At 44.5% G+C, this 18,648-nt stretch overlaps 1 protein-coding gene across 1 annotated transcript in view; it reads left to right on the top strand.

The window, feature by feature from the left end:
- Window positions 1-18,648, top strand: part of SLC30A9 (solute carrier family 30 member 9) — a 201,967-nt gene that overhangs the window by 177,639 nt on the left and 5,680 nt on the right. Inside the window, exons 15-17 of the mRNA XM_082243525.1 lie at window positions 347-512; window positions 3,722-3,851; window positions 6,203-6,316. Coding sequence (XP_082099651.1) covers window positions 347-512; window positions 3,722-3,851; window positions 6,203-6,316 — 410 coding nt within the window. The remainder of the gene's footprint in view (window positions 1-346; window positions 513-3,721; window positions 3,852-6,202; window positions 6,317-18,648) is intronic.

Here is an 18,648-nt window from a genome sequence, read left to right as displayed (position 1 = left end):
GTACGCGGCTGTTTTCTGATCTTTTAATGCTATCTTTCTCTTCATAAATCTCACCAGCCACATCTGTTAATTCTACAGACTGCGAGCACACGTCTCCTTGTTTTATTGTGCGTCACCTGTCACAGAGACAGGTTCAATTTTAAGGTTTCTAATACTTTTATCCGCTCTGCTGATCTCTAGTGCTGTCTGCTATGACTTTCCACTGACCTTCTGATCACAACAAGAAACTTCTGTGAAACTTGTTACTAGCACTAGAAGGAATGTTCTGGATATGCAAGATGTGAATGTTTCTAGATGTTCATGTGCAATCTGACCTAAACTGATATGCAACTGTGATTATTACTAGGAAACCCATTATATGACAGTCTGGGCTCCTTGGGAGTTGGGACGCTGTTGGGAGCAGTTTCTGCTTTCCTTATCTACACTAATACGGAGGCCCTCATAGGTCGATCGATACAGCCGGAACAAGTCCAACGTCTCACTGAACTGCTAGAGAGTGATCCTGCTGTAAGGTAAGGAAGCAGTTATTAATAGTTTCCACAATAACAATGTAATAAACAATTTCCACATCTTCAATAAGGCCCCTTTCACACATGCGGAGTGTTTGTCCGTTTTTCACCCAATCGTTGACGGCTGAAAAATGGACATTAATGCATCTCTATGGAAAAACTCATGTAAATGGAGGATCATCTATATCCTATCAGTTTACAGCCACATCTGTCAACATCGTTTTTTTTTTTAAATGGATCAAAGACTTCTTTTTTTTTTTTCTGTTAAAAAAACGGAGCGGATGAAAAACGGATGTAATTTTGCATTGGTAGTGGATGTAAAAAACTGATGAGCAGCTGATGTAAACTTCATCCATTTTCTCTTTGAAAAAACATGACTGAACTGATGAAATAAAGGGTCTGCATGTGTGAGAGGGGCCTTACTTGTGCAGGCTCGTGATGTATCCATCGATGTAATGGGAACCTTGTGGGAAGTGCAGGCATATGGAATTCTGTATTCATGTCTATACTCTGTATTCGCTGTAGCTGTAGACAGTAGATGCTGAGGCATCTTCCATGGATGTTAGTTTGTACCATGTGTAGATGGGAAGGGGAATAGCACTGTAGAAATCTATGGTGCCGGCTTAAAAGGAGAAAAATGGTTTAAAAAACTTTGTTTATTACTTTCCCCCTTCCCCATCTAGAGAAGTCTTAACCTGTATGAAGCACATAGATATCCTATCTTGCCATGCCTATGGTTCCCATTACTGTAGACAACTGTGCATAAACCCATTCATTCTGAAACTTTAAGAGCCTGTATATATAATAGAAGGTGGGTTTAAATGTTTACAAAATGTTATTTTTTGACCTTTGAAACAGTATATTTGCCAGAACTGACCAGTATTGTGTTTTCCTTATTATTATCATATCCCCAGATATGGTAAGTGCAAGACCATCAGCGCAGTCAGTATTCACGTAAAAAAATATCAGCTATCTATAACATGTGAAACCTAATAATTTACTAACTAATAAACATGCTCACAATCTGTGAATTTTTAGTTGCTGCCCAGCATGGTTAGGCGTTTTTACTCCACCACTCCAAGATATATTACAAATAATGATGCAACTCAACTAAAACCGTGTCTCTGAAGTCCCAAATAATGAAACATAAAAAGTCCATAAATATTTATAGTTGGGCAACCACCATAAAACCACAACCACCAACCACAAATCTTAACTTCAACAGATCACCAACATGCTTAACACCCAGTTAACCATATTGCACTGAGAGGAGGAGGTTGAACAGAGGCTCCAGTCCATATGTTGGTGCCTTTTTCTGGGCGCCTCTGCACTGAGAACCGAGCGATCGAACACCTCCTCACTCACTGAAGCACTGGACTGTGGAGGGGCTGAGTGGCTGGCTTGCTGAGAGTGCGGGACTTGCTGAGAGGCTGAGCCGGATGTTGGTCCAGGCACCTGGCGGATCCTGACTCCGTGGTCGTGATGATGCAGGACCGACATCTGTTATGTCAGCAGAGAGCGAACTTCAGCCCGCTCTCTGCTGAAGAAGTGTCACAGGAGTGCAGAACAAATTGCACTCCTGTAATCCTTAGGAGATGTACAGCCAAACAAGCTTTGGCTGCACATCTACTTTAAGGTCCAATCCAGGAGGTGAGCGCATTTGGTTCACTGGGTGTTATGCATGGGAAATACTTCTTGATTTTTCCAGAAATGCAGTGTCCTTGTTGCTTACTGTGATCTGAATATAAAGCACAGACCTCTTTATCGTTCTTGTGTAACCTGGTAATCCCAACACTCCACTATGTAATGAAGAACAAAGGTAGACATGTCTAAAGTGCAGTCTGTGTGACATTCATGGCTGCCCAGTTACAGTGGAAAAATGAGTTTAGACATGAATGGACAGGAACTTTGTTATTTACATGATTGCCTGGTATGTATATATATATATATATATATATATATATATAGGGGGGGGGGAAGAAAACCAATGTAGTCACCACACCTCAGGGCTGGTAAGCTGCAAAATATTACATTTTAGTTCTCTGGGTTTATGTACATGCCATGGTATTCTTTGTTTTTCAGCATTTCAAGAAACAATATTAGGTAATAAAGGAAATGCAAAGCCCTAGGATTGCACCAATACGGTTTTATTTTTTAACGTGCGAGTACAAGTATTGACACTTGTACACAAGTACTTACCAATACCGAGTACCTTCGTGGTGCAATTTGAGCTCATACAAAATGAATAGGCTCAAATCCCACTGCAAAGTTTTGCATGTGGTTTGAATGGGAATGCGGTGCATTTCCTGTCTGAATTGCATGCGGTTTCCTGCATCGGTCCTTTGTGAACCCAGGCTGAAGTCACTAGGGCTAGCCCGAGTTCACACAGGAGCGGTGCGGGAAACGGCATGTGATTAAGACAGGAAAAGCACTGCATTCCTGTTCAAATCATATGCAATTCTTTGCAGTGCAATTTGAGCCCATTCATTTTGTATACGTTCAAATCGCACTGCAAAGGTATCGGTTTTAGGTATCTGAGCATTTGCACGAGTACAAGTATTAATGCAAATGCTTAGTATCCGCACCAATACTGTTATCGGTGCAACCCTTCAAAGCACAATGGGGAGATTTGTTACACCTGCTGACGGCAACAACTCCCATTCCCCATTAACTTTACATAGGTCGATTACCTTTTCTTTACATTAAAGGCCTACTCTGGCCAGAACTGATATAATTTATTTTCTAGGTAGCATTGACGAGTTGTATTGTTTACTTATCTCTTAATTTTGTTAGAAATTACAGTGGAGAGATTTTATGGTCGGTTAAATGAGGGCCTCCACAAAGCCTTGCAATGGTTGCTGCTCAGCACTCCTTCCTGATAATAATGTGCTTGCACATGGATCTCTGACCATCTGCTGAAGTGGTGCTTGAAAGACCTGGGCCATTTTCTTTTCTTTGTAATATGTATTTCTTTTTAGGCTTTGTTTAAAATAGGTGAGGTGCAGGTCTCCTCTGTAGAAGTAAAAATTGGATAGCCGCTGATTTAGTAACTTATCCATCGGTTCCTATGGAATTGGCAAGTACAGTTCTGCCTCTGTTTCCAGAGCAGGAGTAGAGCGAAATGTTCTCCCTCAACTGGTTTAGCTGAGAACTTTTAGCATAAATTTGAAAACGATTTATCAATGGTTTGATCCCTAAAAATGTGTTTGCAGGGCTATTCATGATGTAAAAGCTACAGATATGGGAATGAGTAAAGTACGGTTTAAAGCAGAAGTGGATTTTGATGGACGGGTTGTAACAAGAATATATTTGGAAAAGCAAGATATTGACCAAGTACTTCAGGTAAGTTTAAAATAATTGAATTCCTTAACCATATCATCTAGATAAATGTCTTGCAGAAGTCAAGACAAGCCCATAGGACAGAGAGTGTGTGCAGAACTTTCAGTTAGTGGCCAGCAGTCCAGTCAAGAAGGTCTCCGCCATGTATTTCCAGTGGTTTAAACACTGATTCGTAGCCAGTACACTTGGGTTGTGTTTAGATTAAAAAAAAATTGCATCCTTAGAACCTTTAAACCCAAATGGAAGGAAGACAACTCTTGCCTTTTGGTTTAAGATCGTTTCAAATCTTCAAATCCTGTGGATGACTTTTCCTAAATGTTTTTTTTTTTTTTTTTTTACAGCTCTTACAGTAAACAACCCTTTCAGTATGTGGAGGTTAACCTGTACAGTCTGTATATTAATGTTACCTTGCACAGTGCCACATGCAAGAGGGTATATTCATCTTCCACTTGAGAGCTAGAAGCCAACCCAGTGCACTCATGCTACTAGTCAGACCATGCTGGCACTGACAGCTCTAGTCCCAATTAATGATAGGACCAATCAACGTGCTTCCTGTTAATTTGATCAATATGTCAGCAAGGATATAGTGATTACATGAAGGCTGGGGCTTTAATCATCCTAGAAATTCAGCCTGCAGATGGCAGTGTGCCCCTATTTAACACTGCAACTGTCAGATAAAATTATAGTATTAAAATACAGTAAAACTTTGGATTGCGAGTAACTTGATCTACGAGTGTTTTACAAGACTGGCAAATTTTTTTTTTTAATTGTTATACGAGCAATGTCTTGCTTTACAAGTAGCATCGGGCAGTGCCATCTAAGTGTAGTATAATCACTGTTTAAAGTAAAGAAAAGTGGAATGACACTCACAATGTTAAAAACAATATCCAGCGTTAAGGAGCCTGGTGCTCCTCCGCGTAAAGCCGCTGGTGTATACGTGGCCAGAGATCCGGGGCATTGGTGGCTCCCAGCACTTTCTGGAGAAATCTGAGACACTCCCAGCTGGGTGAGGTGGGAGTAGTGCACGTTCAGTGCACCCGGAAGTGACGTCAGCAGTTCCCTAGTGTCTCCAAGCCACCAGCGGCCCCGGACCTTTGGCCACATATACACCAGCGGCTTTACATGCATGAGCACCATACTCCTTAACGCTGGATATTATTGTTAACATTGTGAGTGTCCTTCCACTTTTTTAAGGCCCCATTCACACTAGTGCGACTTGTCCCGCGATTTTGGACCGCAAAATCGCATGACAAGTCGTTTTCCATTATTTTCAATGAGCCCCATTCATATCAGTGCGTTTTGAAGTCGCACTGACTTCAAAGTAGTTCCTGCACTACTTTGCCCCGATTTTAATGCATTTTGAGGCATATAGCCTTGCCCATGCTTTCAAAATCGCGGCAAAAATCGCGCCGCGAAATCGCGGCAAAATTGCCTTGCAATAGTGTGAAAGGGGCCTTACATTAAAACTGTGATCATACTACAGTACACTTAGAGGGCATTGCTCTTTTTGTACTTTATGTCACCTGATTAGGACTGCAGGTTAAATTGTTTTATTTTTACAGTACACTTTATCTGCGTTTCCATTATTTCTTATGCAGAAATGTACTTTGATATATGTGCCGATATATATTGTTATATAGTGCTTTGGATTACAAGCACGTTCCCAGAACTAATTATGCTTTCAATCCAAGGTTTTAATGTAATAAAATATTTTATACTTTGAAATTTTTGTGGATTTGGAAGCATAGATTATATATATATATATATATATATATATATATATATATATATATATATATATATATATATATATATATATATATATATACAGGGTTTTTATTAACTACTTCCTGCCTGTTTAGCAAAAAAATAAAAAACAGTGGTGATTAAATACCACCAAAGAACAAGCTCTATTTGTGTGGTTAAATAATAAAAATTTAATTTGGGTACAGTGGTGCAATTGTCATTCTAAGTGTGACAGCGCTGAAAGCTGAAAATTGCCCTGGGCAGGAAGGAGGTAAAAGTGCCCAGTAGGCAAGTGGGTAAAATGGTGTACCAAATTAAAGTTGCGTACATTAGTGTAATGTTTCCAGAAAACAATGAAGATTTCTACTGCTTATGGAGTCCTTATGCCTTTAGCTTTTATTTTTGTGAGCATATATAAGAAGTTAGTAGTCTTTGGCCAATTTTCCCCGATGTAGTGTAGGTAATGGTGATGATGGGCACAGACAAAGGCTTTACTAAATGATCATTAACCTTATTGGACAAACACAAAAAAGTAATCTGTAAGTCTGAATTTTGACAAATGACCTTCCAATTCATGTATGAAAACCGCCATCTCACTTATTTTCCAGGAAATTCGTCAGGTGAAAACCCCAGAAGATTTGGAGGCTTTTATGCTTAAACACGGGGAGAACATTATTGACACATTGGGGGCTGAAGTAGACCGACTGGAAAAGGAATTAAAGGTAAGCACATAGTCACATATTAAGTCTAGCATTACAATGAAGGTCAACGTGTTTAAGGCGAAAGTGTTCCCGTCCACATTAACCAATTAGATTCTAGCTGCCTTTTCTATGCTCATTTGGCTGAAATGTGATTGGCTGCTTCGGACAGCACACATACTTTCCTTTCATATAGATCAGAGAGTACTATTTTTCTAACCTGTATTTCAAGCAATGCTGATTATATTGAATTTCACTTTTAAATATGTCTGTTGTTACCAGACCCCAAAGTCCCCAGTTATGCAACTCAAGATTAAATGAATCGCTTCTTTTTTTTCGACATCCAATTCCATGTTTCTGCGACAGACTTTGCTCCTGCTAATTTATAGTTGCTAATTTCCCCACTATTCAACTTGTCAGCTCCCCGGAGAGTTTATTTTCAGTTTTGTGTGCATGTGTTTTGCCATGCTGTGCTCACGCAGTATTCTTCAAGAATCCTCCTACATTTAGGAAGTTCTCTCTGTAATTGAATTTTTGGTCTTCTTTCCTAGTATTGCAAATGTAGCTCTGAAATGACTTTCCCTCGATTTAATAACTACGCAGTGATTACAAATATAATGTGCAGAATACATCTATAGAAACAGATTACTCTGCTATTTAATAACACGCTGCATAGATCAGTGAAGTGCAATAACAGCCCAACCTCTTATCAAAATGACTGAAACAAGAATTGCTTCCCCTCGAAAATAAAACAACGGAGTTCTGTCTGTGTTTTTTTCTTTTGCACTGACTTGAAGTGTAACTTCTAAAAATCTCACTAAATCAGTGACCTATAATGCAAGAATTTTAGCAAATGTTCTTACATTCAATATCTGTTCTTCCTTGGTGAATAATGGCGCTCTTCCTCCTACAAACACATTTTCATCCCTAGTCTTCTTAGCCAGTTAAATGCTTTGGATATAACATTTGGAGGGTTTGTGTACACGATCAGTGCACATTATGCCTGCGTGCTTGCAAAGAAGTTGTTTCTCATTTTGTGTGTAGTTATAAAAATTACTCTCTCATATTGCTATGGTTAACTGTACACCCAGAACCCCTTGTGTGCAATACAAATACAGCCTCATTAAACAAGAGTCCTATATTTCCACTTGCGTTCAACTCCTAAGGTCGAGCCCAAATCTTGAGATCATGAACCTATCTAGATCACTCAGACAAATGAATTTAAAACCATCCAGCGCTCAGTCCAGGGAACTTCTTAGAACGATTATGGCAAGTAATGACTTCTTCGATGCAGCCCTCCTCAGACTGGGCAATCTTCAGTGCACTGTAAAAAGACACACAAGAGGGTGAAAACACCTAGTGCATTACCACATAACCATTTATTAAAAACACAGCAATATCATACAGCTCCTGCAGGTGGGACAGGTATCCTCCTTTAATGCCACACAGTGGAGTGCTGACGTGTTCAGGGGGCCTGTCCCCTGAAGCGTGTGAGCTTCTCCACCAAGTTTTTATTGCAAATCATAGAAAAAGTACTAAAGGTCACACAGCATGGCTTTCTTTGAGAGGGGCCAATGGTACAAGGTTAGCAGAGAATACACAGTGAAAAAAAAATATAAACGTACAGTCACCATTAAGTAGGTAAATATCACAGAACAGACAAACCACTGTAACTAAAGATGTGTAGGCAATAGACAATCGAGAGCAGGGGGTTTGTTTTTTCATGTAAAGAATAAAAGGAAGAGGAGAACATTGGGGTGGAAAAGCAATCGAAAAGGAGTAGTAGTTATGGTCATACTGAAATTTCACTTTAATTTTAGTGCTATTCTCCAACCCCCACAAACAAAATGCTCTTCTTGCCTAAATCTGTGGCCATGTGACACACCCAGTCACTAGTCTTTTATCTTCTGGACTGTAGAGTGGAAGGGTTATTTCTTTTTGAGTGTCCACATTATTGTCTTGGTGACATGAACACTTCTTATTGGCTCCCATGGCATGGTTCTCTCCAGCTCCAGAAGACTGCAGGGGTGTAATGATGTCACAATGGGGGGGGGGGGGGGGGATGTGCTGGTGGTGGGGCCCAGACTGCTGCACTGGATCCACAGTCTCAACTTCCAGAGGAGGTGCTGGTGTGGCTCATGTAACAGCAGACTCTGTTAAGTTAAAAGTACAGTGCCTGGCTTTTTTAAATAAAAACCTCTTGTGCAGTAATGGGAGCAGGAAGCCTGGGAGGCATGGGGTACTTTTAATTGTACCCTATAATCCCCAGGCGCAAAGATACAAGTTTGAACACAAATAGAAATATACTGCTTGAAGGTTGTAAGTATTGCTAGCTTATACACTTTGGTGCATATGACAGGTTCACTTTAAAGCTGTGGCGCTATGCATATTCTAAATATCATTTTTGAAAACCTACATTTGTATAATTGGGGCTAACTTTGAATAACGGCATTCGCTTTGGTGCCGTATGTTCTGCCTTGTTAATGGACGTGACATCCAAAGGTTGTAGTGTAAAATTGTTAACAAATCATTTTGCAAATGTAAAGTATCTTTATATACAGAGTTTTAAATCGTAACAAGACCTCATCAATGATTTAATGTCTTCCCTTTGAGCAGCACAAGTGCTTAGATAGCTGCACCAACACTTCTGTTTATTTTTGTCATTAGTTTTTCACATTTTCCATAATGATTTATTTAACTGGTGTAATCGAGATGCAGCTCTGCTCCATCTGAATGAGCATTAGACCGTGCAAAGCCTAATGTGTCTGCTACAACTGTGTCTAGAGTGGTTAGTCTGCCCATGTTCAGACATTTGTAGTGTTCTTTGGCTTGGGAGGTGGAAGTCTAGCATGACAAGGATACGTTCTTTATTGGGGGGTGGAAGCAGCTGGAAGAAAACTCCTCTTTTCACCTTATTTTAATCATTCCTTTCCACGCACCTTTCAAAATTCCCCCTTTTCTCTTTCGATCTTTGATGGACACAGCTCCTGTTATTCTTGACCATTGGGTTATAGTGCCCCCTACAAGAGTAGGATACTAGGCAGAAAAAACTTCTGGCTACAGCCATGGGCAGTCCCAGGGGGGTATTCTCCCCTCTTTCTGCTATAACCATTCCATTTTTTTTCTGCCTAGTCTTGCCTTTGGTCCTGGAAAAAAAATTTAGATAGAAACATTTTTTCCTCCTGGATTTTTCCTGTAAAATCTACTATCAACTGTCGGACTGGGCGACGGGCTGGATAATCTAGATCCAGTGGTCACCTCAGTCTGGCCAACGAGCGCGTGGAGGCCTGAGCGAGCGCTAGGTCGGCCACGATATAGCCCCACTGGACTGGGGCTGGCCCTGTGAGTTAAAAGTCTTGCAAGTTCGCTTACGACCTCGCCTCTCCTGATGGAGAAGAGGATCTGTCTGGAGCGGTGCCCACCTGATTTCTGGTATGGTGAGTAGCTGTCCCCTCTCTGCCCCTGGAGGGTTTTGGGGTGGATGTGGCCCCCTCCTTGGGACAGTCAGCCCCCGGGTTCCCATCCTTCCCGCAGGCGATTGGGGCCTGGGGGGTGCGCCACTGGGGGTTTGTACCTGGAGGGGGGCTCCTGCCAGGGCCCCCGTCCTGCCTGGATCTGTTCTTGAGGCCTTGTGTCACAATTCTGGGTCCCTGTATACCTCGTGGTGCTGCCATTTTGTTGTAGCCTGTGTATTACTATACACGGTGGCCATGTTTGTGTAGCCCGGCGGCCATTTTCTTGTGGTTTCCCACCCCTCATGTTTTACACTGCTTTGGGACGTCCCAATGGTCAAGAATAACAGGAGCTGTCAATGAACGAAAGTGAAAATAAGATCATTGATGGACACAGCACCCACCCCTCTGTGGAGTTATAATTCTCCTGACACTGCTTGTAACAAAACTTATTGGCTATGGCAGAAAGAGGGAGTATACCCCCTGGGACTGCCCATGGGTGTAGCCAGAAGTTTTTTCTGCCTAGTGTCCTACTCCTGTAGGGGGCAGTATAACCCAATGGTCAAGCATGACAGGAGCTGTGTCAGTCAATGAACTTTAGAGAAATGGATTTTTACGGTAAGTCACAAATCCCATTTTCTCTTTCGTTCATTGACAGACACAGCTTCAGAATCTTAACCATTGGGTTATGCTGCCCCCTACAGGAGTAAGACACTAGGCAGGAAAAAGCTTTAACAGGCCTATGGGGCAGTCCCAGGGGTTATACTCCCACACTCTGTTATAGGCATTCAGTTTTTTTCTGCCTAGTCAGGAGTAAGACCTCGTTTCTTGCTGGAATCTCTGGTCCTATCATGTTTTCCTTTTTCAAATGGAATTTTTGTCCTCATGTATTTTCTGTTCCTGTGAGAACGCAAGCCTCAGCTCCACTCCTGGTCGGGCACGACATAGCCCCACTGGACAGGGGCTTACCTGCGAGTTAAACGTCTCGCATATGACCTGGTCCCAGCCTGAATCGCAGCGTGCCTCTTGGCCCGCAGCACCCCCATTCTGATGGTGCTGTGGTCTGCCTGGAGCGGTGCCCACCCGGTTCTATGACAGGGGCTTACCTGCGAGTTAAACGTCTCGCATATGACCTGGTCCCAGCCTGAATCGCAGCGTGCCTCTTGGCCCGCAGCACCCCCATTCTGATGGTGCTGTGGTCTGCCTGGAGCGGTGCCCACCCGGTTCTATGATGTGGTAAGTAGTGTCCCCCCTCTCCCCTGGTGGTCCTTGGGGTGGACGTGGGCCCCTCCCGGGACAGTCAGAGCTCCGGGTTCCCCTCCCTTACCCCGAGCCCCTCTAAACGGTCACTGTGGGTCTTTCGGCCCCTCCCTCCTCCCCAGGTGCCATTGTGGTTTTTGATTCTGGCTTTGCCACATGCTCCTATAGGGGGTTAGCTGTAGTTGCTGCTAATCTGGATCGGGCTGCTGGCCGAGCTGCTGATGCCGACTGGACTGCTGACCGAGTTTTTCCTGGGACGCAACGGAGGGTTGAGCAGGGTTCCCTGCCATCCTGGGGGTTGGTGACTAGGGCAGGGATGTCCTCAGGGCTCCCTGGGGCAGTTGTTGGGCTGGGGAAGCGGATGTTTTACCATCCGCACATCACGCAGCCAGATCCAGCCCAAAATTTAGGCCACAGCCTACTCGGCGGAACCTGTGAGGTGGCCCCTGTGAGGATGGCTGAAGCCACTTCCTCCCATGGGCATCTGCTGCCCTGGGTGGTCGGATCCGCTGGGGCTTCACTGCCCTGCATGGTCGGATCTGCTGGAGCTTGCGTCCTGGCGGCGGGGCGCCCTCAAAATTTAGGCCACGGCCGAGTGGGTCTAGCCAAAACCCCCAACTCTCTCTTGGACATCTAAGGCTCCATGCTATTTGCAGCTGGGCCCCCTCAAAGATGTAGGCCATGGCTTGCGGCCTGCTGGGCCATATGGCCAGCTTGGCACCTCCCTTGAACCGGATGGCCCCGCGAGGGCATTTTATTTTTAGTGACAGTCTTGCCGCCATTATTGTTTGAGCGGGGGTACCCTGCCTGCACGTCTGCGTCACATCGGGCGGCCCACCTTTAAGGGGGGCTGTGTTCTATTATTTCCTCTATGGTGGGCTCTTAAAGCGACCCCCTGGTGGGGTCTCATAGATGGTCTATTTGTGGACCCTTGGCTGGTGTCTGTTGAGCCGGGATACGAGAGGGTCCCTGATATGGTGGCTTCCTTCTCCGGTGCTTCAACAGGGCAAATCCTTCCTTCCCCTGTATTGGATGTTGGTCTCTATGGTTGCCAGTCTGTATGGGTGGGGAGCCGTTTTGGGCACAGATGTGCTCAGGGGTCTGGAGGAGTCAAGACTACCGATCAATATACTGGAACTTTGGGTTGATAAGATTTTTCTGGCTCATTAGGCAAATCGCCTTTAGGGGTACCTGGTAAGGATTCCATGGGACAATGCCATATGTCAATCACCAAGGGGGCACGAGAAATGTCTTGGCGGCTCAGGAGGTAGCCGGCATTCTAAGGTTCAGCTGTTTCTCCGGTGGGGAACTTCCGCAGTGGACCTGTTGGCCTCTCATGTTAACAGGAAGGTACATAGAATTGAGGCAAGGTCTCGGGATCCTCTGGCCGACGCCACAGACGCAACTGGTGGCTCCTTGGGGCCAGTATCCTCTGATAATACGCGTTTCCCCTGCTAAAACGTCTGCCGAGTTTTCTGCAAAGGATTGAGGCAGAAGGGATCCGGTCATCCTAGTGGCTCCAGACTGGCCTTGCTGGCCTTGGTACGCTGATTTGGTACGGCCGGTCGCCGATGCTCCTTGGAGACTTCCTCTCAGAGATGATCTATTGGCCCAAGGGCCAATGTTCAATCCTGGTTCACAGTCGCTGGCTTTAACGGCTTGGCTGTTTAAAGCAAGGTGCCGAAGCATAGGGGGTTTTCAGAATCGGTGATTCTCGCGCTGTTAAAGGCTAGAAAATCTACCTCTAGGAAGATTTACCATCACGCCTGGAAGACATACATTGCATGGTATGAGTCTCTTGGCGGTCATCCCTGTTTCCTTTCGATGGCTCGGATTTTGTCATTCCTCCAACGAGGTGTTGAGCACCGCCTGGCCTTGGTTACCGTCAAGGGCCAGGTTTTTCTTCTTTTACCCTCCTTTGGCTACGCATTCTTTGGTTCGCACTTTTATTCATGGGGTTCGCCACTTGGCTCCCCCAGTTCGGTCTCTGTGGAATCTCAATTTGATGCTGTCAGTTTTCCAATAACCACCTTTCAAAAATATTTGCAAGCTTCCTCTGCTTACATTGTCCCAGAAGGTAGCTTCTTGGTGGCTATTGTTTCTGCACACAGGGTGTCGGAGCTGTTGGCATTGACTTGTTCACCTTACCTGGTGTCTCACAGAGATAAAGTGGTGCTTTGTCCTTGTCAGTCTTTCCTTCCTAAGGTTGTTTCTGGTTTCCATCTGAATGAAGACATTGCTTTGCCTTCCCTGTGTCCTAAGTCTAAACATCCTAGGGGGATTGCCTTGCACTCTCTGGATGTGGGTCGTTCGCTCAGGGTGTACCTTGCGGCAACCGAGTGGTTTAGGAAATCAGCCTTACAGCTTGTCCTTACGGATAGACTTCACAATGGGTTGGTCGCGTCTACCATGACCATTTCCAGATAGACAAGACAGATGGTAGTGCAGGCCTATTCCATCAAGGGTATGTTCCTCCGTTCCCTGTTAAGGCACTTTCTACACGGGCACTTAGTGCCTCTTAAACTTTCTACCATCAGGCGTCAGGGATACAGGTTTGCAAGGTGGCCACCTAATCGTCTGTGCACACTTTCAAGAAATTTTATAAAGTGGATGTACTGGCATCTGCGAATGCTGCTTTTCGCTGCAAGATTTTGCAAGCCATTGTTTGAGAGGACCTGGTCCTCGTGGAGGGTGTATTGTTTTCAGGTGAGCTCCAGTTGTTTCTGGTTGAGCTCCATGTTGCCTGATTGGCTAGGTTTATCCTTTTGGGAATTTTTTTTTTGCTGTGTTTTTTCCCACCCCTCATGTTTAACACTGCTTCGGGACGTCCCAAAGGTTAAGAAGATTCTGGAGCTGTGTCCACCAATGAACGAAAGAGAAAATTCGATTTTTGTCTTACCATAAAATCCTTTTCTCTAAAGTTCATTGACAGACACCGCACCCACCCCTCTATTGAGTTGGGTTACTTTTCTTCTGACACTGCTTGCAAAAAAACTGAATGCCTATAGCAGAGTGTGGGAGTATATCCCCTGGGACTGCTCCATAGGCATGGTAAAGCTTTTTCCTGCCTAGTGTCCTGTAGGGGGCAACATAACCCAATGGTTAAGTTTCTGGAGCTGTGTCCGTCAATGAACATCAGAGAACAGGATTTTACGGTAAGACAATTTTTTTAAGAATCTGGTATTTTTATGAAGGTCCTTCCATCTTCTTTTTTTTATTATTTTATATATTTATGGTTGTAATAGGCCAAACTGCACCTGTGTTATCAGGTGTTAGAGGTAACCTGTCATGTTTTAGCCCTTGTTCACATCAATGCAGCTTCAAAATCATCTGAACATTTCAAAGCCACATTTCAATCCGACTTCGGGGGCCACTAGAAAAACATCTGTGTGGGTTAAAACACAATGTCTATTGAAATTGCCCCGAAGTCGCCAAAAGTAATGCAGGAACCACTTTTGGAAATCGTTGCGGCACCGCAAAGTCAGCGTCGCACCAATTGGTACTCTCCCATTGTCAGCAATAGGCTGCGATTTGACCTGTCAAATTGCACTGATGTGAACGGGGGCTTAAGACCCCCATTCAAATCGGGGCGATTTGAATGGTCAAATCGCAGCCTATTGCCTGGCAATGGGAGAGTCCTAATCGGTGCGACGCCGACTTTGGGCCGTAGCGCCGATTTCCAAAAGTAGTTCCTGCGCTACTTTTGGAGACTTCAGTAGGCGATTTCAATAGACATCTGTGCATGAACCCACACAGATGCCTTTCTAGTGACTCCCGAAGTGGGACTGAAATGCGCCTTTGAAATCGTGCAAGTTCAAATGAACTCACACGATTTCAAAGCTGCATTGATGTGAACGAGAGTTAAATGTGCAAGCTAACAATACTCTCTTCAAATACCTGTGTCTAGGAAGGCCTTTTATCCACTGCTTCCATGGCAGCGTAACTGAGAAATAATTCCTCCTTCCGAGTAGGGGGAAGTACAAGAATACTTAAAATAGAATTCCAGCCTCAACCTAACTAGTCTAGTCTAAAAAATGTCCCGTCTCCCACCTAACAGCTATGCTGTCTACTCTGTATAACAAAAGATGGATATACTTACCTATTTTCAGCCCACTCTGGTCTGGTCACGTGATGGGGCTGCAGGGGAAGAGATGGAGTGTCAACAACAACTTTGACATGGGAGCCTATGGGTAACATCACCACTCCCAGGCATTTCCAGTCATTTTCAAGCACTCTCTCTTCTCCCCTGCAGCCACCGCTTATTGAGACAGAGGATCATGTGACCGGAACGGGCTGAGAATACGTAAGTATACACATTTTTTCTTGCACAGTTTAGTCAGCATAGGTGTTGGGATGGGGAGGGAGACATTTTAAGACTAGTTAAGTTGGGACTGGAAATCTTTAAATACTAGGTGCTATCCATCCTTTTCTATGGATCAGGAGTGACCTCTGAGTGATCAGTCCCATGACTGGGACCCCTCAGCTGCTTCCCACCACAGGATGTGCCCAAATTTTGGGGAGTCCTACTCAGCAGGGGTCACAGAAGGGTGTCTTCAAGCACCTTCTTCACCACTCCACTCCACTTTACTTTAAAGTGTTACTAAATGCAGGATCCTGCATTCACTATATCTGGTCTTCCACAGTAAACAGAACATGGAAATGCAATTATTTTAGTAAATTTAAACTGCTAAATAACTTTTCTCATCAGCAGTATATAGCAGCCTTATGACTTCCAGCAGCATCCGGCCAAGCCCTGGTTAAAGTTTGTAGGAGCGGATCTCTCGCGCTACCTTGTGGATAATTTGGAACCTGTATTCCAACAATTGGTGACGAAGTGTCAGGTGTGGCGGACGCTCCCCTTGACACCTGTAGGCCACGTGAATTTAATAAAGATGGTTTTTCTCCCTAAATTTCTATTTATCTTTAGGAACACCCCGATTCCTGTCCCTGCGTCCTTCTTCCATCGATTGGATGGGGTTCTCTCCTCTTTTATATGGGCGGGCGCGGTCCCTCCTTTAGCCAGGTGGAAACTCCAACTGCCACTATCTTCGGGAGGTTTGGCGTAGCCCTGCTTTAAGAAATATTATTGGGCGGCAGTTCTGGTTACAGTGAGGTGGTGGTTTGCCCAGCCTCGCTCTAATCCAGCTGTCACCCTCGAGGCTGCCATTTTGGTCTCCTATGTGGCTCTCTCGAACTTGGTTTATAGGGGACGGAGAGCGGCGGCTCAGGCGACGCCGTCGATGTGTATGGTGGTAAGGGTGTGGGAGCAGATGCTGGTGGCTACGGGGGAGGGGGGGGACTGTTTCACCCCACACTCCCTTGTGGGGAAACCCAAACTTGTCTCATCTCAGGTCTATCCTGGATCCGAGTGTCTGGGCTGGACATGGGGTGATCAAACTGCAGCACATCATGCCGGCGGGCACTTTGCTATCCTTCCCGGAACTGCAAGAGAAATTTAGCCTTCCGTCTCGAATGTTGTTTCAGTACCTACAGCGGAGACATGCGGTGCAGGCGCAATTTCTGGGGGCGATCACTGTCGCCCCTAATCAGGTGGAGAGGTTCCTGACCACGCGTAATGCGGATAAAATCCTGTCTTCGATTTATCTTCACCTTACGTGTGGTCAATCGGATGGGGATCCTTCCCTGTTCGAGCGCTGGCGTCAGGACGTTCCTGCTCTTCTTGAGGAGGACTGGGGATTAGGCAGTACTTGCCCACGATGATCTCGGCCAGGGATAGGTTTATCCAGCTAAAATTTCTACACCGGGTGTATTACACTCCCCAGCGCTTGGCCAGAATTTACCCTTCGCATTCAGAGTTGTGTTATAAGTGTCAGCAGGCGGTTGGAACTTTTTTTCATGTAGTGTGGGACTGTCACGGGATCCAGGAATACTGGAGGGGGGTGGTGGCCGAGATGAGTGCGGTGATGGAGGTCCAGGTGCCCCTTGACCCTAGGATACTTCTTTTGGGGATGGATGGTTTGGTGACACAGGCTAAATATCTGAAACTGTTATTTTATCTGTCTTTTTATGCCAAGAAAACCCTACTGCAACACTGGAGGGGATCCGCTCCACCGACGGTCGCCCATTGGCGGGCGCTGGTGGACTCGGCCCTTCCAATATATAAACTGACCTATATGGGCCGTCAGTGCCCACAGAAGTTTGGGAAGATCTGGGATAAGTGTTTGGGGGCGCGGTCTATACATCTTTAGATCTATTGGGATATGGCTTGGTGGCAGGGGTGCTGTTCTATCCCTTCATTTCCCTGGGTGCTGTTTGGTTCTATTTCCCCCTGGGGGATTGGGGGGATGGGGCTCGGTGGTGGTGTCCCCTACCTCGGTCCTCTGGCCCCACACCTGCTCCTCCCTCGGGGCCCCTGACTCTCTATGGATCTGGGACTTGGTTACTGCGGTGTCTCTATTATTGCTTATGTTTATCTTTCCAGGCTAGTGTCCTGGGTTAGCTTTGCTGTTTACATACCTTGCTTGTATTTGTGCACGGGTTATTGTTTCATGCTGTTGCTAAATTTCTTTTTGGATAATGTACCTTGATGGCTGTACTGTTGTATTATTGTTCTGGTTTTCTACTAATAAAACTTTTCTGTTAAAAAAAAAAAAAAAAAAAAAGTTTGTAGGAGAGGTTTTCATTCTCCTCTGGCTGTCCTATGGGGCTGCATGATCCCTGACCCTCTGTCTGGACAGTACTGATTGGCCCTGTGCTAATCATATGCACCCTCCCCCCAAAAAAAAAAAAAAAAAAAATAGAAATATACACACCAATCTGAGCATGTGCAAGACTCTGTTCTATCAGCATATGGTTTGGGGAATGTGGAAGAAAAGGGAGAATCAGAGAAGACAGGATCAAACAGTCTTTCTCCTCAATGCAGAGGATTGACCCCTTAGGTTCCACAGTGAGTATAACAAGCATGCTTTACTGTATATACAGACTGATTGTACTGTTGGTTTAGTAACACTTTTTAAAGAGTAACTCCACTTTTGTTGAGAAAAAGAAAACATTCCCCCCTGGGTGATTTATGTACATTGCAAAGATTGCAAACTTTGATTCCTTTTGCTATTCTGAAGAAATAGCGGTTTGTCTGTGTCCATGTGCACAGTGACTCTAAAGAAAGTGTTTGTTTTTTCATTATCAGTCAGCTGCTGCTCCAGCAGATAAGGAATGGAAGCAGGTGTCTGCAGCGGTCCCATACACCCCATGCTGATGGATACACACTATACAATGTTCTTTAGATTTTTTCCTTTATGGGTCATAAACACTATACAATTGTCTTTAGATGTTTTCCTTTAGATTTACCAAAACCATATAATATGAGGTCAAATCTAAACACTTTCAATTTGTATGCAATCTGGCAGGCCCTTTCACTACATAGTAAAGTTAAATCTAAATGAAATCTAACAACAAAAGTTGTATAGTGTGTATCCAGCTTAGATTTACCAAAACCATATAATATGAGGTCTCACCTAAACAGTTTCAATTTGTATGCATTCAGGCAGGCCCTTACACTACATAGTTGAAGGTAAATCTAAAGGAAATTGAACAACAAAAGTTGTATAGTGTGTATCCAGTTGTAGCACCCTCCTAGGTAGGTGTTAATGAGAAAGTATAGTTTTGAGCTCTGTCTGCTTACCA

The sequence above is a fragment of the Pelophylax lessonae genome (genome assembly GCF_965119305.1).
Source record: "Pelophylax lessonae genome assembly, chromosome: 1".
NCBI classification, from domain to species: domain Eukaryota; kingdom Metazoa; phylum Chordata; class Amphibia; order Anura; family Ranidae; genus Pelophylax; species Pelophylax lessonae.
Note: the sequence above shows the minus strand (reverse complement) of the source record. Positions and strands in the feature narration are given on the sequence as shown.